Below are 21,623 nucleotides of genomic sequence, written 5' to 3' on the forward strand. Positions count from 1 at the left end.
GTATAAAATTTTAAGTTGTAGTTTTAATCAATTTTTTTGAGGTCCGAAGAGTAGATAAGTTTTATAATAAAAATAAGTTATAGATAAATAAGAATTAAATAAATGTTTCGTATGTAATAAATTATTTCTTTTGTGTAATTGAAGACTTGATATTTTCTAAAATTAGTTTTTGAAGCTCATAATTATGAAGTTCTTGATGAAGTGTTTTTTGAATTAATTTTAAAATGAATTCAGATTCTTGAGATAATATTTTATTAAGCCATAATGATTGTTTAGTGATATCTTTAATTTTAAGTATAAGTTGAGAAGAAAATTGTTTCCAAAAATATTGAATAGACGATTGATCGTTTAATTTTTCTAAAATATTAGAGATAATTGTGTCTTTATGTGTCAAAAAAGTTTCCTTTAGAAAAAAAGGTATTGATTCTTCTAAAGCTTCATTTAAATGGTAAATGTTTTTTGAAATATTTTCTATATTTGACCATCCTTTTTCAATATTTGTTAATAAAATACTTGTTGCTTTAGCCGAATCAGTTATAGATAATCGTTTTAATGTTAAATTAATTTCAATGCTTTTGTAAAAATACTCAACTGCATCTTTTATACTCTGACTGTTATATTTTTTTAAATTAGAAATCAAAGCATCTTCATTAAGTAAAAAATAAGTCGATATAATAGAAACAAGTAAATTTTTTGATGTATATTTTTTTACAAAAATAGCATCATATGCCATAGATTCTAACTCGTTTGAAACAGATGTTACAAACGGAATATATTCTCTAATTATCAAAATATCCATCTATATAAACGTTAAGATATATTTTCAATAATTCATGATTCAAACTAAATTTCGTAAAATTGTTTTCCATTCTTTGATTATCGTTGCCATTCTAAGACATTCCTTCCACAATTCTGTTTCATTTACATGTGATTTCATTTCTTGATGTAAACTTTTAAGATGTTTCAATAAAATAATTGATTCTTGAACTTCTCTAAGCAATTGACTAGTTATATGATTATTTTTTAAAGAAACTAATAAACATGATGCTGATTCATATTTAGATGTCCATTTTTCATCCATTCTGCATATTATAAGTCTCATTTAATTTTTTTTCGTCTTTTACTCTTCAAATAACCCAACCAATGGTTCTGTATATTTCTTTATCCATTCAATATTTTCATTCGAACTTTCTTTTATAAATTTTACATGATTTATAAGATCATTATGGTCCTCTTTAAGCTGAAAATATCTCAATTTCCTATTCAAATCTCATAAAAAAACAAACTTCTTCTTGAATCTCTTCCATGATTTCTTCTAAATCATATTGTATTTTTTTAAGAGGAACTTCTATATCAATCATATGATCTGATTGATTATGTGTTTCCTTAATAATAGTATTTGCATATTTATATACATCAAATATAGGCTGATCCAGTCTCTCATAGTTAATATATTTTTTTGAAGTCATCGTTAGACAGAAATTTGAGATTCGAACGTCAAAAAAATAATTTAGTAAAAAATGAAGATATGGTTAGGTTTTCTAGAGAAGTTTTACAGTGAAGATGACTCATATTTCTGTGACCCTACAGTTAGTAAGATAGGAGGACGTCCAGTGAGTTTTTTTGCGGTTAAAAATGAGTTTAATATGACATAGATATGGATTAATTCAAAAGTGATTCCTAAATCCCAAGATTTACAGTGTGGAATCTGTAAAAAGATGATGAGACTTCTTTTACAAGTATTTTATATATTTTTTTTTTCATCTAAAATTATGAGTTATATTGCCCTGAGATAGAAAGTCCTTTTAGCTATCATCGAGTGATATATGTCTTTGTCTGCGAAGATGGTTCATGCCAGAGATCTGGATTTAGTAAATCGTATGAGATCTGAAAATGTGTGTATTTTTATTTATCTTTAGATTTAAAGTTATTCGTGTACAAAAAGACGATTCGAAAGATGTAGATATAAAAACGAATAATTTGTGTGTTGTGTGTAATATATTGGGGACGTACATTTGTTCAAAATGCAAGACAACAAGATATTGTTCGAAACAGCATCAAAAAATACATTGGGAACTTGCTTTGCATAAAAATTATTGTGGAACATTGGAAGGATCAAAATGGCCTAGTTTGAAAAAAGCATGGTGGAATGAAATGGAGATTGTTTGCGAAATGGAACCAGAGGAGGCTTTACCTGTAGGGAATGAGTTAATAGAGCATAAATATGGACCAAATGCGATACCTGATAAGTTCGAAAAGTTTTCAGGAATTAAAGGGGATAAAACATTTTTTCAGTTTCAAAAACGGCTAGATAGAGCACCTGCACAAGTATTACGGTAAGGATTTGTAAGTTTTGTGGTATGAAGTATTAATATTTGCAGATACATAAGAACAGAATTAAATGATACAGAAGATAGCCCCATTTTATGGATAAGTTCGGAAGGACAATTAAATAATTCAGAAATTGCTAAATGTCCATGTGGAGAGAAAAGAACCATTGAGTTCCAAATAATGCCTACGCTTCTTTCTTTTTTAAATATAGATTATTCGGAAAAATATTCCTTAGATTGGGGTGTTTTGAATGTCTATACTTGCGAGAAAAATTGTATATTAGCCAATAATAATGTTTGCCATGAACTTCTCTGGAGACAAGAAATTTCAAATGAGATTATTAGCGGATTATAATGATCAATATATATATAATTTGTAGGCTCATCATCAGGTTTATAGAAAAGGTTATTAGATGTTTTTGGTCCATTCGTTTTTATTTATATAAAATATTCTGATCTTTGTCTCTTTGCTGGTATTTGTCTTTGATCGTCGGGTAGTAATATAAATTAATATTAATTGAAAAAAATTATATAAACTTATCTGCACTGAAAATATTAAACCTGGGAACCAGTGATTCATCTATGACCATAATACTTGCAACATTCCCGCATCTATAGCAGTAATTGGGTGCAGACCAAACAGTTACAAGCGATTGATTTTTAAAATGATACTATACGTTATAGTTAATTTTAAACTTTAAATGAAATAAACTAACTTTAAATCCTTCTTGGACCAATTGATGTGCTCTGGCGATTAAATATAAATCATTAACATGATTGAACTGATTTATTTTAGTTTTCTTTTTTTTTAAGAAAAAGGATTTGTACTTCAGATGTTACTTTATCTCCAAATAACCATCCTGCACCACGTGGAGAAACTGCCCAAGTTTCTACTTCTATAAACATATATATTTTATCCCATAGTTATAGAAAGTAAATATTACCGTCTGGATCAGACCACATTAAATCACAAAATGCACCTTCGTGTGGAATCTCTTGAGCCCTTGTAACAATTCTAATTTGATCCAAAGTTCTTGTTTCTGGACTCAATCCTCCATGAACACAAAGAATTTTCCCATCTATAATGGCTGCAATCGCTAAAAAATCGAAAACTCTACAACAATATTTCCATACATTTGCATTCCCATATTTTGTTTGACATTCATCTATATAATAATAAAACAATAAATACTATAAAAAAAATCCTATAATTTATACCATAAAACCCGTACACTTGTGTTATCTGTCTACTTTCATGATTTCCTCTTAATAATATAATTCTATTAGGATAACTAGAAAATTAAAGTTAACGAAATTTGCTTCTTAAAGTACCTTGCTTTAAAGCACATCAAAAGCGTAAATGTTTCTAAACTAAAATAACCCCGATCAACAAAATCCCCCTTGTTTAAATATCAATTTCTTAATAAATCTCTTTTTTTAATATTTTCACCATAAATATATATTTTGTATCAGGAATTTGTCCTCCTACTCTAAAAAGTTCCAATAAATCATAGAATTGACCTTTTCATAAGCTTTAATACTTATATATAATTTCTATTTACCATGAATATCCCCACATATTGTTACTGGAGTTGAAACCGGTTGAATATTTGATTCTTCCATTAATAACTCTTTGACTATTTCACATAATTTCTTCATATCTGTTTCTGGCAAATATTGGCATTTCTTTGCCATTTCCAGCCATTGTTCAATACTCATTTGTCTTATATTATGGGGTTTTCTTGGAAAAAAATGGGAAATTCTTCCTATTTATATTTTTTTGGAGATTCTTTGAACTGGAAAGAATGAATGGGTGAGATAAAGAAAAAAATATATAAAAATGGATTAAAAGAAAGTGTTATGAACCAATAGAATATTGTAAAACGAAGTGTTAAAGTTTTCTAGTGTAATTAATGTTTTTTTTAAAAAAATATAAAATCATCTATAAAAATCAGGTTGTTTCATATTTATTCCATATTCATGAAGTGCTGCGCTTAAATCTTCCATTGTTAATACAGTTTTTCCTTTTTCCTAAAAATAATAAATATTAGTTTTTTAAATAAAAATCTTATACCTTTCCATAGCGATTTCTAATACTTCCTGTATATCCTGCTTGATTTGATAGAACTGCACTCATCATAGATGATGATCTAATACATGAATATTGATATGCATCTTGTGCAATATCTGCAATAAATTTTTGTGCTGCTAATGCAAGTAATCGTTTACTTTTTATATTAGATTTATCATTCATCTATTTTTACATACATTCGAATATCGTCACATTCAAACCCTGCTATACTTAAATAATAATCCGTTACAGCATCCGGAATCTATCTTATTCTTAATTCTATACTATAAACATTCTATATTCACAATTGGTGCATAATCATCCATCATATCAAGAAACTCTCTTAATGTACGATCTTTTTGTTTTTTATAAGCTGGTATTTCTGTCGATTCTTCCATCTTCCCTGAATCTTGTTCCGTATCCACCTCTTCTACCTTTATTTCCCTTTTTCCTGCCCTTTCTCCTTGTATTTCCTTCTCATCTGACATACTTTAAAAATGTAAAATTTCTCTGTTTCTACGTATTTTTATAAATTGTGTGATTTTGGGTTGTCTAGATAATAGTTGCTCTGGTAACGGTTGTCCTGACGATCTATCAATCTATGTATAATCATATCTTTAAAATATACATGATTTTGTCAATAAATACTTTGTTTAAATGCTAACAAGTGTTATTCGAGTGTTTATTTCGAATATCTTTTTTTTTGTATTTTTAATATATTTAATGGAGACTCCGATATCTTGACGAACAGTGTAAACTTCAGCTTAACAGAAGCAAAAAAAAAGTAGATTAAAACTAAGTTAAAAGCGTTATAAATTTAATGAAATATACTGATTTATTATGGAGCTTTATAGGGCTTTAATATATAGTAATTAGGAGTCTAATTATTTGGGACTTAAATGTATAAAAAGGAGATTTTATATAAAATCAAGAGAGTAGTATTTTAATAAATAAAACAAAGAGATTATATTTAAAGAAAAGAGGTATTTTTTGTTATTATTTGAATAAGTTTGGAGTTTGAAGGAGTAAAAAGGGTTTAAAGTGTAAAAATTAGATTAGTGTTATTAAATGAATAATATGTCATGTGTTGCATCAGGAGCTTCCCTGATAACGGACGAAACTTTTAAAGTAGTAGATGGTATGCATATTTCAGGAAGATCAGAAGACAAATCTGTTGCAGAAGAAGCCCAGAGAAAAAATCAAGAAATAGATTTGGAAAAAAGAGAAGAAGAAACCAGCAAAGCGCCACTATTTAAGGAATCAGATGATGTTAAGATGGACTCGGAGTCAGTAATAGATTTTGCAGTATCACCAGTTCCTTCTGGATTTTCTTTAGATGATGTTTTGATGACGCCCTGTATTGATGACTATACTAGTACAAGTGATGACTCAGATGATGTGTTAGAGACACATAGTTTTTCTAATTATCAGCTTGAATATTCGCCTGGTTTTGTTGAGTTAAAGTATGTTTTTTATTTACATTTGCATTTGTATTCATTTTATTAGACCTTATAAACATCAAGTAGGTGGACATCATACATTATTTCGGTTTTCAAAACGAGCTGTGTGTAAAGTATTTCTTCTTTTTTTTTGCTTATACATTCTAATTATATAATCATAGCCTCTTGTAAAACGTGAAAATGAATTTTATGAAGCAGTAGAGCATTTACATCAAGATTTACTTGCTTTTATGCCTAGGTATATGGGTGTGCTGAATGTAACGTATAAAGATAATTTACATATGGTTTCTCTTGATAAAAATACGTTTCAAACTTCCAAAATGGAAGAGTCAAGTCATGAACAGATTCAAAAAGAACGCTCATCTGCTTCTATACATGCAGTAGCATCTCTGCCTAAGGTATCACTTGAACAGAACATGCATATGTTATCCTCATCGACACAACAAAATAAAGCATCATCTTGTCCTATTTCAAATCATGTGAAAGGTGAAGAAGGTTTTAGACCACGCTTTCCAACATGGGGGGCAACGATGATTCATCAAAGCCTTCAAGAACAAGTTTTGCGTGAAGTATTTTCTCCTCGTGAATATAGACAAAACAAAAGTACTCATAGACATCGTATTATTCGGCAAAGAACACAAGTTAGGCATAGAGACGATTCGTTTGAACAAAGGAATTTGTCAGATTCTTTAACACCAAATACCCTTTATGAAACAGGACCTATTTCTTCTTTAGATTTTGATGAAAAGCATACATATTTATCAAAAAGACGACATTCTAGTGGAAATTTATATGAGGAAAAAGATCCAAAGGGTCTTGAGGGCTATTCTCTTGATCATTCTCCACAACTCATTCAATCTTCAGTTATGGATAGTAATAGTATGGATACAGAAACGATGAATCGAGCGGCCTCTCCTCAATCTTCCAATAATGATATTTTTTCTATGGTTGATTTAAGTGATTCTTTATTATCTAAAAATGACTCTTTAAAAAATGTAAATTCATCTTGTGATGTTCGAGAAAGTGTTCCATCTTATACGGATGTTGGATTTAGCTGGGCACAACGTTGTTATGAATTAGAGTGTGCTAAGCGATTGAAAAAACTACAAAGCCAGCAAACAATTTCTGTTACACCTTTACCAGGGGATTCTGTACATGATACGTTAAATGATTCTGCTAGAATCGAAAGATTTATTTTGATAGAGGATCTTACATCTGGAATGAAACGTCCATGTGTTTTAGATTTAAAAATGGGTACTCGTCAGTATGGTGTAGATGCAAATGAAAAAAAGCGTGTATCTCAAACTAAAAAATGTGCAATGACAACTTCTCGCCAACTAGGTGTAAGAATTTGTGGAATGCAAGTTTGGAACCGAAAAACTAATGCATATTTGTTTCAAGATAAATATTACGGTCGTAATCTTAAAGCAGATGTAGATTTTCAAGCTACTTTAACGAGGTTTTTACATGATGGTAGAACACAAGAAGAAGGTGGTGGTGTTTTTTATGACAAAATTCCAATAATATTGAATAAACTTGTAAAATTAGAAAAAATAATTCGAACACTTAAAGGTTATCGTTTTTATGCAAGCAGTTTATTGCTTCTATATGATGGTGGATATTATGAAACTGATGAAGAGCATTTTACAAATATAAAAAAAGAGCCCGATTTTGATATTGATATTAAAATTGTTGATTTCTCTAATTGTATAATACAAGAGAATCATTTTTCCAGTGAAATAATTTGTCCACCAAAACATCCTAATACATGTGATTATGGCTATATAAAGGGTTTGCGAACTTTAAGGCTTCATTTGCAAAAGTAGTTTGATGATTGTTTATTTATTTTAATTAATTATTTTTTAGGATATGGGAAGAGGCTTCAGAAAAATGCTTTATTCAATGTCATGGAAATAATCTTTCTTATTTGAATACAGAACATATAGAAATTGATCGAGAGAAGAAAAAGAATTCTACTGATGAAAGTGATGTATCAACATAATAATTATATCAAGGCTTTGTATTGCTAAAATACTTAATATGTCTATATAGCATAGATGTTTATTGTGTGTCGTTGCACGATAATACTATATGTAATACACTCTAGATATTAAACATGTTTATATTCAAAATACTATTTTGTTATTAGTTTTAAATCAATGTTTACTCTTAAAAGTTTATGATTAGTAGTTTAGAGTATAATTAGCTTTGTTGAATTAGAATATATTTAGCTTTAATTAATTCTTAAGTTGTTTTGATATCATTGCTGGGTTTTATTTTAATTAATATATGTAGATCTCAATCAAAAGCTTTATTAGATTATTGCACCAAAATAGAGCTTCTGCTAAGATCTAATAGTATATAAATACTATGTTTATATTTGCGAAACGTTTATGACCAATGGTGTAGAACATTATTCATGATCAAGATAATTTCGCAATAGTCATATATGGAGAATGAACAAAATTATAAAAGTATATAAATAATATTATAATACAAAATCTATATATAGTTTTTTTAAAAAAAGTCCTTACTTATTTCTGCACTTTCTTGAAATAAGTCTTTCTCTATCCTTATCCATTTTCAACTTTGTAATGACTACTTTGCTCGTATTAATCCCAATTGGTACTGTAGCTCCATTGGCTTTTTCTTTAACAACCCTCTCAATATATATGACATATTTCTTTCTATAAACCTGAGTAACTTTCCCTTCACGTCCTTTATGACTAATGCATAAAACATAAACTTTAATCAATAAAATTATTCAATATATTTTACCTTCCGCGAGTAATTAGAACATCGTCATTGATTCGAATAGGTAGCGCCTTAACCTTTTCAAATGTTAATCCCTCATATTCCCTCATTATTCTAGTACCTTGTATTTGTCTCTTAATTCCTTAGATAGAGGAGAAGACATAATAATTCTACGCTTAGAAGATGGCGCTGTAAAATGTGCCTATATTGTCAAAAAAAAACCCATTTAAACCCGGAAAAAAGCAAATAATACCTTCCTCTGCTTCCTCCTAGACGATGTGACATCTAAATATCATCTGTTAGCGCTTTTTCACTGAAAAAAATATGTAGAAAAAATTATTTTATTCTTATCAAATTGTTTATAATGATTATCTTTAAGAGACAATTAAAGACTTCTTATAATGTCTTTTTCTACCCGTTTTTATTGAAAATATATGATCTTACATGGTGAAAACTTCATGACTTTGACTTTGTTTTTTTATGAAGTTGGAACTAGTGAATCTTTGATCTCCAGTCACTAAGTACCCAAGGGTAAAACCCTAATACGAAGGAGGGTTTAACCAGATTGAGTTTAAGTCTGAAAGATAAAAGATAAGGGTTGTAGATATATTTATAGAGATGAACATGTTGAAATAATGATTTTGATGTATTTAAAAAGTAATTTAGTCATATGAAGATTGAATTTTATTATTTTTATGAATTATGTAAAATTTAATAGTATGTTTTAAAGTTGCTTAGTTTTTAATGTAAGTGTAAATGTTAATGTTAATGAAAACATTATAATATAAATAATAGTTGTAATAAATCTAGTATAATGATTTTATTGTTATAATAGATTTATTGGAAGATATTTACTAGTTTAGATAAAATTTGTTATGAGCTAATATTATTAAAATTAATGATATTAATAATTTAGATTGAAATATTAAATGAATGTTTTTGTGCATATTATATTATGAATTAAGTTTATATGTAAATAAAATATAAACATAAAAAGATATTTGTAATTAAATACTTTTTAAGAGAATTATGACGAAATATGCCTTGTAATAAAATACAAGACATTTTGAATATACATTAAAGATTACATATTAATTAAAGGAAATTGCATTAATAAGGATTAAGTTTTGCTTAATAATCTATAAATAGTTTTAAATATCTAAATCTTCATTATAATTTAATATTCTTCTTGAGCGTCTTTGTTTAACTTTTTGATATTTATAAAAGAGACTAATTGCGTCCTAATATGTTTTAGAAAAAAAATTAAGTATAATTAATCTAAATTACTTTAAAAACAATAAATAAGCACCCCCCAATAATACTACAATGAAATTTACTAGGAATCCATTTTTTTGCACCTGGAATTTTCATAATACAACTAAAAAAAAGATGTAATATTTTAAATTAAATCATTTTAAATACCTTCCTATTATGCTACTAATTTTTGGGAACATAAGTGTTCCTACTAATATTCTTCCAAAATCAATATCTTCAAATACTACCATTCTTCCTCTTCTATCAGAATTTCCATCATTTTCCTGTGTTGTCATATTCCTTTGTCTTATTGATTGATGCTCTGAAGGATAATAACCAGATATTTCCCCATGGGGATAAAGTTCCTGTCCAAATCGCCTATGTATTGGAATTATAAAATGCCTGTATATACTATTATAAATAATTCGAATCCATGGTAAAATACAAAGAGTAAATGTAGGTGATAAAGGCCTTGAAATATCTAAAGCTTGATCGCCAAAAAAAATAAGTGGAATAATTGGAATAATAGTATCAAATTGACTAAACTGACTAAATATTAATATAAAAGGAATTGATGGAAGACCAAATGCAAGTTCTTTAATATATTTAGAAAAAAATCAAAATTTCATATAAAAATACTCCAAAAATATTCACTGTTCTTTTCAAATTCCATTATTTTTTGTGCATCTTTTTCCCCACAAACAGTATATATAGTATAAATCCCATAAAATGCCGCTGAAATTAACGCTGAACTACCAATTCCTATAAACATTCAAAAACAATTAACTGACATCCTGCCGTACTACCACAAACTATAAATATTGGTACTGATTTTCGTAAGACTTTATCAATTTTTGATAAGAACCAAAATGTAAACGTTGATGAATCTTTCAACCGTAAAGGACATTTACATTGTGGGCATAAAACCTTTAATCCTTAGTCCATTTTTAACGCAAAAAAACAATATACAGGTTTATCTGACAAGTCTTTCTTTTGACTTTCGGTTATCCATGTTAATAAACATTTCTCATGTCCAATTAAACCACATTTGCAGGGATTTCTCCATGTTCCTGCATCATCTAGGCCTTCTACAATGTCATCAAAGCATATCCAGCATCTTTGCAGGTTTGATGATGTTTTTTTAATATCAAGAATCTCTGTTAACTCATTTTCCTCATTATTTAAGCCCTGATTTTTTTGAAAAAAGGGATATTCATCAATAAAAATATCTGGAGACGTTTCCATAAATATATTATGTCTATTTTATCTGTTTTATACAGAGTTTTCCTTTGTTTTAAAAAAACCAGAGGTTTCAGGTCATCGTACAACCAAAAAAAAGTGAGAAACTTGAGAAGGGAAAATAAGGGCCATTTAATGGATAAAATAAAGAAATAACATATAAATAAGGAGCTTTATATGATATAATGAGTATATCCCGAAAAAACGGCGAAATTTCGAGCGAATTTGAGGAAGATAATGATATTTCTTTAGATGAAGAATATGAAGAGTCAAAAAACAAGAAAAAACAGAGTAAAGAAGTAGAAAATAAGAATAAAGATATCTTAAGCAAGATATATTTTTGTAGTTTTCTGTTCTAATCAAATAAAAGAGAGGAAAACAAGACAATCTTATCATTTAGAAGATAAGAAAAGCAAAGATTCTGAGGAAGAGTGTAGAACAATACAGGATAAGAGAAAAACGAGAGAGAACGTTACAAGAGCAGCAAGATGTACAGAGAGTTTACATTTTGATATTAAAAGTTGGGGTAATATAGAGGCAATTGATAAAACAATGTTTAAAGCAGTCGATGAAATATTTGAAAAGGTTTTATGGCCATTTAGATACATAGAAAATGAGGAATTGAATAATGTTAATGAATTGTATGTTTTTTTTAAAATGATGTTTTTTGAAATTATCTAAAATATTAGTTTAGAATACTAAATGATTATTTAAAAACATCATTACCTTTAAAAGTGTATATAGGTACATGCGAGCCATCGAAATTGCATATTATTGAGAGATTTTCTTTTTATTCGTTAAACAAAGCATATCCATTAAAAACGGGGTATATTATTCATACAGGTTTTCCTATATGGGGATTAGATTGGTGTCCTGGATATTTAGAAGGTATTTAAGCTTTTTAGATTTAATAGAGGTTGTTTAATTAAATGAAAATAGGAAAACAATATTTGGCCGTTTCAGGTCATCCTGATTATGAAACACATTCAACACTTTTGTATACGACAGAGCCCAAAAAATCAGCTATTCAAATTTGGTCATTTCTTCCTGGATCTGATGATGGGTTATGTAATAATCCTCAGCTAGAAATATTTATTTTTCATGCTTATGGCTCTGTTTGGGATCTTAAATGGTGTCCTTTAACGTCAAAAATAGAGGGAAAACTTGGATTTTTAGCAGCCATATTTGGTGATGGATGCGCAAGAATATTTTCAATTCCTTTATCAAATAAATCAAATGAAACATTATATAGTTAATATGTCTTTGTGCATATTATTTTATTAATTTTTTTAGTGAAACTTGAACAAGTTAAACTATTTTTGAAAATTCATGATACCAGATGCACTTGTTTATGTTGGATCTCCTCAAATAGAATTGCTATAGGCGCTTCTAATGGTTAGATAAATAAATAATGATTTTTAAAAATAATAATAACTATTTTAGGTCAAATTTGTATTCTTGATCTTGAAAAAAAAGATCGTCAGTATTAAAATTATTATTTTATGTTAATAGCATTTAATATTTCACAGCAAACATTCCAATTATATCTTTTTTTGCTCATAATACATATATTAGAAATATTGCATCATGTTCACCATCTTATCCGAATTTATTAATTAGTTCAGCATATGATTGTACAGTAAAAATAACTGATATTAGAGATCCTTTAGGTGATATAGCATTTATACAAAGACAAAGAGGTTTTGATTTTTTAAAATTTTTTTGAATTTTTTTAAATTTTTTTATTAATTTATAGCTATGAATTATATTGTTCAGTGGTGGGATAAACTTTCATGTATTATTCTCAGTGATAATATGTGTGGCTTACGTTTTATATTTTCTCGAGCTTTACAGTCCTCGAACCATATAATTTCTCTTGATGGGACTCTTTGGGCAATTGCAATAAGTCCAGTACATCCATTTGTAGCAGTTACTGGAGCTGATGGAACAGCTGCAATTGTTAATTTTGTTAAAAAAACATTTTCAAAATTACGTCAAGTAAGAGAATTTAGAATAAAACTCTAATAATTCATGAAATAGCCTCTTTCAATTCGTAAAATATATCAATTAAGTATTAATTATCAAGACATGAGTTATCTTTTAGTTGAGAATTTTAAGCCAGAAGTAATTTATCTTTATTATTATTATTTTTAATAACATTTAGAAATATCAAAAAATTAATTCTAATCCTATAATATTTCCTCCAGAAATTGGAATTACAGTTGTAAGTTCATATTTTATCATATTTTCTCAATTTAATTAATAAGGCCTCATGGAATCCTACTAAAAAATATGGCGGTTGGTTAGCAAGTGGTTCTGCATCAGGAATTCTTAGAGTAGAAGATCTTTCATTTTGAATTTTATGACACAAAATATTTTATAACTTTTTATTAATATAAAAATTTATGTTATTCAATAGAATGTAATATAGACATTTTAATTAATTTAATTTGTTTTGGTTATTAATATACTTTGTAAGATAGGATTCTTGAATATCTTATTCAATTGTAACATATTTTCAATTCTATTATTTTATTTTTCTATTTCTCATTTTACTCTATCAAAAATATTAATATGTTATTAATATTTTAATTTTTTTGCATTAAACATAATTATAAAAACAATTTCATAGATAATATTCAAGCAAATAGAAATTTTATAGAATCTTTGTAAAATTAATCAAGACATTAACATTAATTTTTATATTTATTTTAAAACATATTCTTTTAAATATATATAAATGGAATTTAAATTATTGTATTTAGGTATAATTGATGTAAAACTTAAAAAAACATTATAAAATATTTTAATTTTAATTTTATCTAAAAAATATTAAATCTAAAATAAATAAAAGTTTTCTTGATTACATCTATAATGAAATTTATATACATATTTTTGTTTTATAAAATACAGAGTTAAAATAAACAGTAGAGATTTAATTAAAATTATCTCTATAATTATAATATTATCATACAATTATAACATTATCATTCATACAATTATAACATTATCTAATAACTCCATTGATTAATAGGAAAATTGCAATTTATTATTGTATAAAACATTCATGTATCAGTATTATCTTCTATAATATAAAAAACAATTGACAAAAATTTAAAAAAATACATCTTTTATTAAATAAATCTTTACTTTATAATAAAGAGCTCTTTATAGAATAAAAAGAAAATAACATTACAAATTTGATTTATGCTTTTTTAAAATTCCAGATTTTAATTATAAATATCTAATTGATAAATATATTTTAACATTTAAGACACAACCATTCATTTACAATAAATCCTTCAAAAACTCATAAAATTACTACAAAACATATTGTATTTTTATATATTATAAAACTTATCCTTTTAAATTATATTTGTATATCAAATTCTTCATAAAATAAACATATAAAGAATACAATAAAATTAATAATTGATTCATAAACATATTTAAACAATATTTACATTAATAAAATCATTTTCTATCTTTCAGTATCCACAATCATTCTTATTTTTCATAAAGTTAAATACATATATTGAGCTCATTAAAAAATGCATAGGCATATTCTTTTTTTATTCTTATCTACCTTCAATATAACTACTTCTAAACATTAATGTAAACACATTATTAAAATCTTAAAAAAAATCTCAAAAAATAAAAATATAAAAAAAAAACATGTAGAGATATCAAATGTACTACAATACATGTCATATACTTTTTTCTTTATTTTTTACGATGCATCTTTACTGTTTTTTATGCAAACAATAATGCGTTAATAGAAATATTAAACATAAACAAATGCACTTATGCATTAACCTTATCTAAAACACTTCGTTTAAACCTCTATATTAGGTCTTATTTAAACAAAACATTTATTTTTCAAATATATGGATTTTAAAATGTACTGGATTTATATATTTATATACATTCTACCTATATATTCTGCATTTTTTAAACAAAATCAAGATGAAAAAAACAACTGCTATGGCAGTTTAATGTGTGGGCCTTCAATGGCAGGGAACTGTTGGCAGGCTATAACAAAATACGAAAGCAATGGTTATTATTCACAATATACAAGTCGAACAGAATCGGATTTCGCATTTGGATCAGGCTGTACAGTTATATATACATGTGATTCAAATGTAAGAAAATATATATAAAAAAGAAATTCTAAAACAAATATAGCCATATATGAATGTATCAGGAAAAACTATTAAAGAAAAAGCAGAAAATATTATAAAAAGATGTCAAAAAGATCCAGGTATTCCTTGTGGATCTGAATATTTTCAAACAGCAAAAGAAAAATGTAGAGTAACAGGTATGTTATTTTTTAAAATAAAAACTTTATCTAATTATAATGAAGTAAATTATTGCGCGTGAGTTTTTTTTAAAATATATATTAAAATTTAAATGTAAATATAGAGAATGTAATGATCGAGGGTAAAAAATGTATTAATATGAATCAGCACATTAGTTTTTATCAAGCCGATATCAGATGGAATCTTTTTTTTAAAATAATATACGGATTTAATTTAGCTTGTTTTATAATATTATAAGAATGGTAAGATTCGAGACGATAGATTACACAATATAGAAAATGTATAAAGAGGGTATTTCATATCCAAATTATATTAAGTACAAATTTAGCATTAAAAATTCCATAAAGCAATAAATTGCTAAATTATTTTTTAGCAAATGCCCATTTAAAATGCACCCGTAACAGATGAATTGATTGACCATCGAGATTGAGGACCTGTTGAAGGAAAATTAGGGGAAGAATGTACCATTGCAGGAAAACCAAACAATCCAGGTTTACAGTGTGTTTGATCCAGATCATCATACCTTATCATAATATGTTGTTTTTCTATTTTACAAGTGAAATAACCTCCTCCATTTTGAGAATTTCCAGATATCGCACATGCATCCAATAATTGCTTTGATTGCACAGGTGTATCAGAAAATAAATCATTATATAAACTTAATACTTGATCGATTAAAAAGAGCCTAGTTTTAGAACCATATTGCTCATCAAGACGTAAACAAATAAGTTTACATCGTTGCCGCAATACGTTCTGAGTAACATGATACTGATTATTCCTATCTATTATGCTTAATAAAAATCCATAAATATATTATGTTAAAAACATACTAGTATTTGGAGGCCAAATATTTGGAAACCGAGAATTTGACAAACCAGGCAACCATACTTGATCAGAGATATTACGATGACGTGATTCATGGGAATTTGAAGTATGCCGATTCACTAAAAAATATTAATCATTTTCAATTTTATAAAAAATATACAATTTATTGTTTCCATAAATGGAGAATCCCTACGATATATAGTCTTAGAACGATTAGAGAACCCACTTGAAGTATCATTTGCATGATTTAATATAATTGAATCGTTATCATCATCATCTAAGAGCGCCTTGCTTCCCATAACCTCACTTAATTCACTGACAGTTGAAGTTTTTCGCTGTTCATCCTTATAAGCTGTAGTACCACTAGGCCTTTGAATAGGAGAAGGTCTTTTGATTGGCTTTGCAACAGAACTAGGTACGACACGTGAAGTATTATCCTCTAAAACTTTGGTTCTATTCTCATGAAGCCCCAGTATACCATTAGGATTTTTATCTTCCATATGATGGTGATGATGATGATGATGATGATGAAATGGATGAGAAAATGATGTAGAAGAAATAGGTAGTGAATGATAATTATTTAAATTTCCAGAAAGAGGTGACGATTCGTTTTTGTACATATTAGAAGATACCTTAGGTAATCTTAATGGAGATGAAGAATAATCATACTGTTGATTCGATGATGTAGATGGCAAAGAAAAAATTCCCCCAGAAACATTATTAATGATAGGATGAGGTGTTAAAGGTTGATACGTAGAATGCGTAGATGATAAATTTTGATTAAAGGTAGTGTCAAGACCAGGCGGATGTTGCAAAGTAGAATTTAAATTAGAAGACATATGCGGCGACTTTTGAGAAGTATTTTGAATATTAAATGAAGAATGAGATTGAGAAAATATAATAGAAGAAGATGATAACGAATTATCCGATTCTTGCTCAGTTTTTAAAGAAAGAAATGATGAGTTTAATGGACTAGAAACGGAAGATCTTATTTCCTTGATTGACTCTGTTGTACCATGAAAAGTTTCTTGATTCTCAATCTGTGGAGATCGATTTAAGAAATTAACAGAAATCATAGCCTCCATTATCTTTTGTTTTTGACTATCCTTTTTGTTATCATTTTGTATTTTATTTTCATTGTCTTTAGTTTCCTTAACCTCTTTAACCTCTTTAATTTCTTTAACTTCTTTAGGTTCTTTAGGTTCTTTAATCTCTTTAGATTCTTTAATATCCTTAACTTCCTTGGTTTCTTTAATATCTTTAACTTCCTTGGTTTCTTTAAGATCTTTCTCTTTCTTGATTTCTTTCTTTTGTCGCTCTTTTTCCGCTTCTTTTCGTTTTCTTTCTTTCTCAATTTCTTTCTCTTTATTCTGAGATTGACGACGTTTTTCTTCTTCTAAAGCCTTTTTTTCTGCTTCTCGTTTTAACCGCAATTCTTCTTTTTTCCTTTTAGCCTCTTCTAGTCTTTTTTCTTCTTCAATACGTAATGCATTTTCTTCCGCAAGACGCTCTGCCTCTTTTCTAGCCTTCTCCTGATCCTTTAATTGCTTCTGAAGCCTAAATACAATCAGCCTTTGAAAACTAAATTAATATTTAGAACGAAATACTTTTTCTTATCTTTCTTTCGTTCTTTCTCTTTAGCCTTTTTTAATTCACGCTCTTCTTTAAGACGATTTTCCTCTTCCAATTCTTCTAATAACCTTTGCTGTCTCTCTTCAGCGACTTTTTGTCGATATGCAGTAAGAACTCTTTGTTCAAACATTCTAGCAGCGAATATTTGAAACATTCTTCGCCCCTCTTCTATTCTTTGCTCTTCATCAAGCGTATTCTAAATCATTAAAAAGAATATTTAAAACTTGGATAAAACACATACCATTTCATCATCATTGCTCTCATCATCATACCTAATAAACAAACAATTATTAATAATCCTATAAAACTTTGATACAATAATCTTACTCTTCATCATCAGAATCAAATTCGGTCGTTTCTATTTCCATAACGGCCTCCTCTTCTCTCTGAATTCGTCTTTCAGCAAGCTGTTCCATCATTTCGATAAATTTTTTCCCATCATTTTTAAGTAAATCATCTGCTACTGTAAAAATTCCCCCCTAAACCATTCGTTAAAACAAACATCTTCATATTAACCCTTTTGTTAAACTTACTTTAACCGTTAAACTATTTCCAAAATTGAAAAAATCAAATCTTGAATCTACATTTTCCGATAATATACTTTCATAATCACCATCACTATCAATACCTCCTTCACTATCATCTAAATCTTCCGAACGTCCTGTCACTGAGTTTTTATGCAACAATGATATTGAATTAAATTTTTGCTGTTGATTAGCATATTGTTCCAATTCTTCATAATATGCATCATATAACATTTCAAGCTCTTCCTCAATCGCTATTCGTTTTCTATCACACACTGAACATGAACACGAATGCTTTTGTTGCTCTTTCATTTTTCTCAAAACAGCTTCTTTTTCAATCTTTACCAATCCACGACGCTCTTCTTCTCCAAGTTGCAACCAAAATTCTTTAATTCTTTCCCGTTCCTCATGCGTACTAATATTCCATATTTGATCCTTAGATTTCCTAGGCATAACACGACATTGTCCCGTAGACTGAACCATCGTATCCGATCCATTAGACGTATGATACGTCTCATTCGCTACCCCCTTCTTTTTTTTCTTTCGATTCATCGTTTTTCTTTCTAACGTCCCTATATGACTATCCGATAGCGAAAATGATGATCCTAACATCTGTTCCCGATGGATTGGAAACGTTAAACTCGGTAAGGTCGGATCATATTCCGATTCTTCTAAAAACCGTCCTTCATGGTTTTGCTTACATTCCGACTTCAAAAATCCCCCTCCTACTGAATACGATTCACATTTAATCCCCGATGGACCCTCTCCCTCCATCTTCTTATGCTTACTACGTTTCTTTTTCTTCTTTTTATTCCTTGATACTAATCCATTCATTTGTAAACTTTCTGAAACTCTAACACTCCCTTCTTTTCCCTCCTCTTCCTTCTCAACTCTCTCACAAATATTATGCATCTTAATACTCATTTATCCCCTTTTATTATCCCTTTATTAATCTCTTTATCTTAGGATTCCACTTAAAAATTATCTATTTGTTTCATTAACTTCTTTTTTATACCATTTTATTAACTAAAATATCATACCTTATTATAATCTCCCTTAAATTATCCTTTAAATAAGCTTTATCTGCACGTTTAGACCTTATTTATGGGTCTTTAAGCAGGTTTATATGTTTTATAAAGATAAAGACGTACGTTGTTTGCCGTTCTCGTCCGTACAAAAGGTATCCTTTTTTAGAAGCGAGTAGGTATGAAAGAAAGAATATGAAGGAATGAAGGGATAATAAGGAGTGTCAAAGAGAATATACAATCAATAGATAAGAGTTAAATGATAATTATTGTATAATGAAAGAATTTTTTTAAGGTATAATATAAGATAGAAGGAAGGAGGAGGAAGAGGGGAAATATAGGGAAAGTAAGAGGGGGAGGGGGGGGAAGGAGTATAAGAGAGAGAAATGTATATATATAATTTGAATAAATATAAATAAGATTTTAAGAAAAAAAAGAATAATGACGATCCTAGAAAAGTTAAATTAAATGTAATTATAGATATTTAAATATATATATGAAAAAGATATATATAAATAAATAAATAAGAATAAGAATTAAACCCTCACGGAATCATCTATAGGAATTCTGGAGGAACCTTCTCTGGGAGAAAATTCTTTAGAAGATCTTACGGGAGATCTGGATTGAGAACGATCACGAATGGGAGAACGATCGTAAGAGCCACCTCTAGAATATCTATCATCTTTGAAAGTTCGACGACTGGAATAATCGTCTCGACGATAATAATCCCTATCATCTCTACGATATCTCGGAGAGCGTCGATCATACCTATCGTAACCTCTGTCATAACCTCGATAACGAGGAGATCGATTGCGACGAGGAGATCGAGAGCGAGGACGAGTGGGATCCTAAAGAAAGAAGAAGGGTTAATGGAAGAAAGAAAAATAAAAAAAAGTATTTTTAATACTATATCTTCACGAAGAACGACTTCAGAACCCTTAAATTCAACGCCATCTAATTTACGAACAGCAGCTCTGAGATCTTCCTCGGTTTCAAATTCAACAATTCTATAAATGTTTTAATAAGAAAAAGAATTATAAAAAGATGATATGAATACCCTTTGCCGCTACCATCACGACTACAATCAGCATAAGTGACTTCTCCAGCAGTTCGCATGAAATCCTTTAGATCCTATTGAAAAAAAAGCATAAGCATGTATTTCAATTGAATATCCAGAAACAAATGCGGAGAAAAAAAAGTAGAGCCATCCTTTAACAATCCAAAATCATGGCTTATTTAGTCCCAAAAATGCAGTCATAGGAAAGCTATATGTTCAATATCCAGTTCTCTTTATATATGAACCAAATATCCAAGAATTTCTCGGAATCATATATATTAATAATACCAATATGAGAAGACTCCCAATCTACTTAAACGGATCCAACTATAAACGCATTGGGACCAAAAGATACCCGACAAAAATAGAAAAGACAAAATTGGCTAACCTGCCAGCTGACATTTTGAGAAAGATTCTCAACTATCACCCTATACGCTGTTCTTCTTGGACGAGGATAGCTTCATTCATATTACATCTTCATCCCAAACCAATTATAATGAAATACCGAACTTCCGTGTCACGACCTCGAAAATCATCACGACGTTCTCTTCCACCACGAGCAAATTCAATAGTAATCCGTTCTCCTAGCATTCTTTTGCCATCTAAAACCACCTTAACACCTATAAAGACAATTTCCGTCATTTCTACCGAGATCTTCGCCATATTAATCAATTTATCTAGATAAAACCTGTAAAACGTGCCTTGAACTGCATCTTTTGCATCTCTTGGGTTTTTAAACTAAAAAAAAAACCTCTATCAGAGATATCCATGATATATCTAAGTAAAAAAACCTCAACGAATGCGAATCCATACATCAATTTGATCTCTGCTATGTCTCCATAACCATAGAAAAAATTTTCAATATCTCGACGATTAACTAACCAATTTTAACCGGAAAAAAAGCATTTTAATCATAGACTTACTGTTCCTAGGAAGATTCCCTAAATAAACGCGTGTTTCTGAGACAGGTCTTGACATTTTTTCTTAACTTTTTCGCAAAAAATCTGAGTATCAAATTTTTACGGTCGAAGATTAGCGTCCAACGTCACATGAAAGACGTTATTAAAGAGGAAAAGAGAGGAAAAGGGAAATTTATAAGAAATAAAGAAATATACAAGTCAAATAGAAGAATT

The 21,623-nt window shown here is 28.4% G+C and overlaps 11 protein-coding genes across 11 annotated transcripts; 4 read left to right on the top strand and 7 right to left on the bottom strand.

Annotated features, from left to right (window-relative positions):
* Positions 1-80: 80 nt before the first annotated feature.
* On the bottom strand, positions 81-1,506 carry T552_01480 (hypothetical protein). The gene is made up of 4 exons (XM_018370062.1): positions 1,287-1,506; positions 1,125-1,240; positions 845-1,082; positions 81-799 (listed from the first exon to the last, which is right to left on the bottom strand). The coding sequence occupies exons 1-4, from the start codon at positions 1,467-1,469 to the stop codon at positions 122-124; spliced, it is 1,215 nt and encodes a 404-aa protein (XP_018226218.1). The 5' UTR covers positions 1,470-1,506; the 3' UTR covers positions 81-121.
* A 14-nt stretch (positions 1,507-1,520) lies between these two features.
* On the top strand, positions 1,521-2,685 carry T552_01481 (hypothetical protein; the record flags this gene model as incomplete). The annotated part of the gene is made up of 5 exons (XM_018370063.1): positions 1,521-1,613; positions 1,656-1,739; positions 1,778-1,878; positions 1,920-2,336; positions 2,382-2,685. The coding sequence occupies 5 exons, from the start codon at positions 1,521-1,523 to the stop codon at positions 2,683-2,685; spliced, it is 999 nt and encodes a 332-aa protein (XP_018226219.1).
* A 172-nt stretch (positions 2,686-2,857) lies between these two features.
* On the bottom strand, positions 2,858-4,065 carry T552_01482 (serine/threonine-protein phosphatase ppe1; the record flags this gene model as incomplete). Its single annotated transcript, XM_018370064.1, has 8 exons — positions 3,893-4,065; positions 3,781-3,851; positions 3,663-3,730; positions 3,549-3,622; positions 3,275-3,496; positions 3,159-3,226; positions 3,047-3,112; positions 2,858-3,001 (listed from the first exon to the last, which is right to left on the bottom strand). Exons 1-8 carry the CDS (start codon positions 4,047-4,049, stop codon positions 2,858-2,860), a joined length of 870 nt encoding a protein of 289 aa, XP_018226220.1. The 5' UTR covers positions 4,050-4,065.
* A 155-nt stretch (positions 4,066-4,220) lies between these two features.
* T552_01483 (hypothetical protein) lies at positions 4,221-4,935 on the bottom strand. The gene is made up of 4 exons (XM_018370065.1): positions 4,707-4,935; positions 4,599-4,663; positions 4,405-4,558; positions 4,221-4,361 (listed from the first exon to the last, which is right to left on the bottom strand). The coding sequence occupies exons 1-4, from the start codon at positions 4,887-4,889 to the stop codon at positions 4,269-4,271; spliced, it is 495 nt and encodes a 164-aa protein (XP_018226221.1). The 5' UTR covers positions 4,890-4,935; the 3' UTR covers positions 4,221-4,268.
* A 497-nt stretch (positions 4,936-5,432) lies between these two features.
* On the top strand, positions 5,433-7,907 carry T552_01484 (hypothetical protein). The gene is made up of 4 exons (XM_018370066.1): positions 5,433-5,864; positions 5,908-5,974; positions 6,023-7,683; positions 7,728-7,907. Exons 1-4 carry the CDS (start codon positions 5,470-5,472, stop codon positions 7,861-7,863), a joined length of 2,259 nt encoding a protein of 752 aa, XP_018226222.1. The 5' UTR covers positions 5,433-5,469; the 3' UTR covers positions 7,864-7,907.
* A 439-nt stretch (positions 7,908-8,346) lies between these two features.
* Positions 8,347-9,112, bottom strand: T552_01485 (ribosomal protein L24). Its single transcript, XM_018370067.1, has 5 exons — positions 9,060-9,112; positions 8,869-8,900; positions 8,737-8,817; positions 8,640-8,692; positions 8,347-8,587 (listed from the first exon to the last, which is right to left on the bottom strand). The coding sequence occupies exons 1-5, from the start codon at positions 9,073-9,075 to the stop codon at positions 8,392-8,394; spliced, it is 378 nt and encodes a 125-aa protein (XP_018226223.1). The 5' UTR covers positions 9,076-9,112; the 3' UTR covers positions 8,347-8,391.
* Positions 9,113-9,721: 609 nt separating this feature from the next.
* On the bottom strand, positions 9,722-11,157 carry T552_01486 (hypothetical protein). The gene is made up of 6 exons (XM_018370068.1): positions 10,839-11,157; positions 10,676-10,796; positions 10,509-10,631; positions 10,038-10,464; positions 9,903-9,993; positions 9,722-9,856 (listed from the first exon to the last, which is right to left on the bottom strand). Exons 1-6 carry the CDS (start codon positions 11,112-11,114, stop codon positions 9,767-9,769), a joined length of 1,128 nt encoding a protein of 375 aa, XP_018226224.1. The 5' UTR covers positions 11,115-11,157; the 3' UTR covers positions 9,722-9,766.
* Positions 11,158-11,293: 136 nt separating this feature from the next.
* Positions 11,294-13,465, top strand: T552_01487 (hypothetical protein; the record flags this gene model as incomplete). The annotated part of the gene is made up of 11 exons (XM_018370069.1): positions 11,294-11,399; positions 11,455-11,749; positions 11,803-11,996; positions 12,048-12,359; positions 12,402-12,503; positions 12,552-12,587; positions 12,638-12,808; positions 12,865-13,106; positions 13,149-13,232; positions 13,273-13,332; positions 13,376-13,465. The coding sequence occupies 11 exons, from the start codon at positions 11,294-11,296 to the stop codon at positions 13,463-13,465; spliced, it is 1,692 nt and encodes a 563-aa protein (XP_018226225.1).
* Positions 13,466-15,057: 1,592 nt separating this feature from the next.
* On the top strand, positions 15,058-15,567 carry T552_01488 (hypothetical protein). Its single transcript, XM_018370070.1, has 4 exons — positions 15,058-15,250; positions 15,294-15,426; positions 15,472-15,484; positions 15,531-15,567. Exons 1-4 carry the CDS (start codon positions 15,104-15,106, stop codon positions 15,550-15,552), a joined length of 315 nt encoding a protein of 104 aa, XP_018226226.1. The 5' UTR covers positions 15,058-15,103; the 3' UTR covers positions 15,553-15,567.
* Positions 15,568-15,766: 199 nt separating this feature from the next.
* Positions 15,767-19,369, bottom strand: T552_01489 (hypothetical protein). Its single transcript, XM_018370071.1, has 7 exons — positions 18,418-19,369; positions 18,212-18,363; positions 18,126-18,156; positions 17,860-18,080; positions 16,413-17,809; positions 16,258-16,371; positions 15,767-16,209 (listed from the first exon to the last, which is right to left on the bottom strand). Exons 1-7 carry the CDS (start codon positions 19,330-19,332, stop codon positions 15,812-15,814), a joined length of 3,228 nt encoding a protein of 1,075 aa, XP_018226227.1. The 5' UTR covers positions 19,333-19,369; the 3' UTR covers positions 15,767-15,811.
* Positions 19,370-19,969: 600 nt separating this feature from the next.
* On the bottom strand, positions 19,970-21,468 carry T552_01490 (hypothetical protein; the record flags this gene model as incomplete). Its single annotated transcript, XM_018370072.1, has 7 exons — positions 19,970-20,281; positions 20,341-20,440; positions 20,491-20,564; positions 20,879-20,948; positions 20,996-21,228; positions 21,282-21,367; positions 21,414-21,468. 7 exons carry the CDS (start codon positions 21,466-21,468, stop codon positions 19,970-19,972), a joined length of 930 nt encoding a protein of 309 aa, XP_018226228.1.
* Between the last annotated feature and the right edge of the window lie 155 nt (positions 21,469-21,623).

The sequence above is a fragment of the Pneumocystis carinii genome, assembly GCF_001477545.1.
Source record: "Pneumocystis carinii B80 chromosome Unknown supercont1.6, whole genome shotgun sequence".
In the NCBI taxonomy this organism is placed as follows: domain Eukaryota; kingdom Fungi; phylum Ascomycota; class Pneumocystomycetes; order Pneumocystales; family Pneumocystaceae; genus Pneumocystis; species Pneumocystis carinii.

Coding starts and splice junctions, on each gene's coding strand:
- T552_01483 (XM_018370065.1), bottom strand. CDS start 4,889: ATGTCAGATGAGAAGGAAATACAAGGAGAAAGGGCAGGAAAAAGGGAA. Junction 4,559..4,598: donor GAATGTGACGATATTCGAAT/GTATGTAAAAAT, acceptor TAATATAAAAAG/TAAACGATTACTTGCATTAG. Junction 4,362..4,404: donor TTAGAAATCGCTATGGAAAG/GTATAAGATTTT, acceptor TATTATTTTTAG/GAAAAAGGAAAAACTGTATT.
- T552_01485 (XM_018370067.1), bottom strand. Junction 8,818..8,868: donor CTAGGAGGAAGCAGAGGAAG/GTATTATTTGCT, acceptor TTGACAATATAG/GCACATTTTACAGCGCCATC. Junction 8,693..8,736: donor AATTAAGAGACAAATACAAG/GTACTAGAATAA, acceptor ACATTTGAAAAG/GTTAAGGCGCTACCTATTCG.
- T552_01484 (XM_018370066.1), top strand. CDS start 5,470: ATGAATAATATGTCATGTGTTGCATCAGGAGCTTCCCTGATAACGGAC. Junction 5,865..5,907: donor CCTGGTTTTGTTGAGTTAAA/GTATGTTTTTTA, acceptor TCATTTTATTAG/ACCTTATAAACATCAAGTAG. Junction 7,684..7,727: donor TTAAGGCTTCATTTGCAAAA/GTAGTTTGATGA, acceptor ATTATTTTTTAG/GATATGGGAAGAGGCTTCAG.
- T552_01489 (XM_018370071.1), bottom strand. CDS start 19,332: ATGAGTATTAAGATGCATAATATTTGTGAGAGAGTTGAGAAGGAAGAG. Junction 16,372..16,412: donor ATTTATGGAAACAATAAATT/GTATATTTTTTA, acceptor AATATTTTTTAG/TGAATCGGCATACTTCAAAT. Junction 16,210..16,257: donor TATTTGGCCTCCAAATACTA/GTATGTTTTTAA, acceptor TAAGCATAATAG/ATAGGAATAATCAGTATCAT.
- T552_01488 (XM_018370070.1), top strand. CDS start 15,104: ATGTGTGGGCCTTCAATGGCAGGGAACTGTTGGCAGGCTATAACAAAA. Junction 15,251..15,293: donor TATATACATGTGATTCAAAT/GTAAGAAAATAT, acceptor AAACAAATATAG/CCATATATGAATGTATCAGG.
- T552_01486 (XM_018370068.1), bottom strand. CDS start 11,114: ATGGAAACGTCTCCAGATATTTTTATTGATGAATATCCCTTTTTTCAA. Junction 10,797..10,838: donor AAGACTTGTCAGATAAACCT/GTATATTGTTTT, acceptor TAAGGATTAAAG/GTTTTATGCCCACAATGTAA. Junction 9,994..10,037: donor ATTAGTAGCATAATAGGAAG/GTATTTAAAATG, acceptor TCTTTTTTTTAG/TTGTATTATGAAAATTCCAG.
- T552_01480 (XM_018370062.1), bottom strand. CDS start 1,469: ATGACTTCAAAAAAATATATTAACTATGAGAGACTGGATCAGCCTATA. Junction 1,241..1,286: donor TGGAAGAGATTCAAGAAGAA/GTTTGTTTTTTT, acceptor AGATATTTTCAG/CTTAAAGAGGACCATAATGA. Junction 1,083..1,124: donor TTGGTTGGGTTATTTGAAGA/GTAAAAGACGAA, acceptor TATAATATGCAG/AATGGATGAAAAATGGACAT.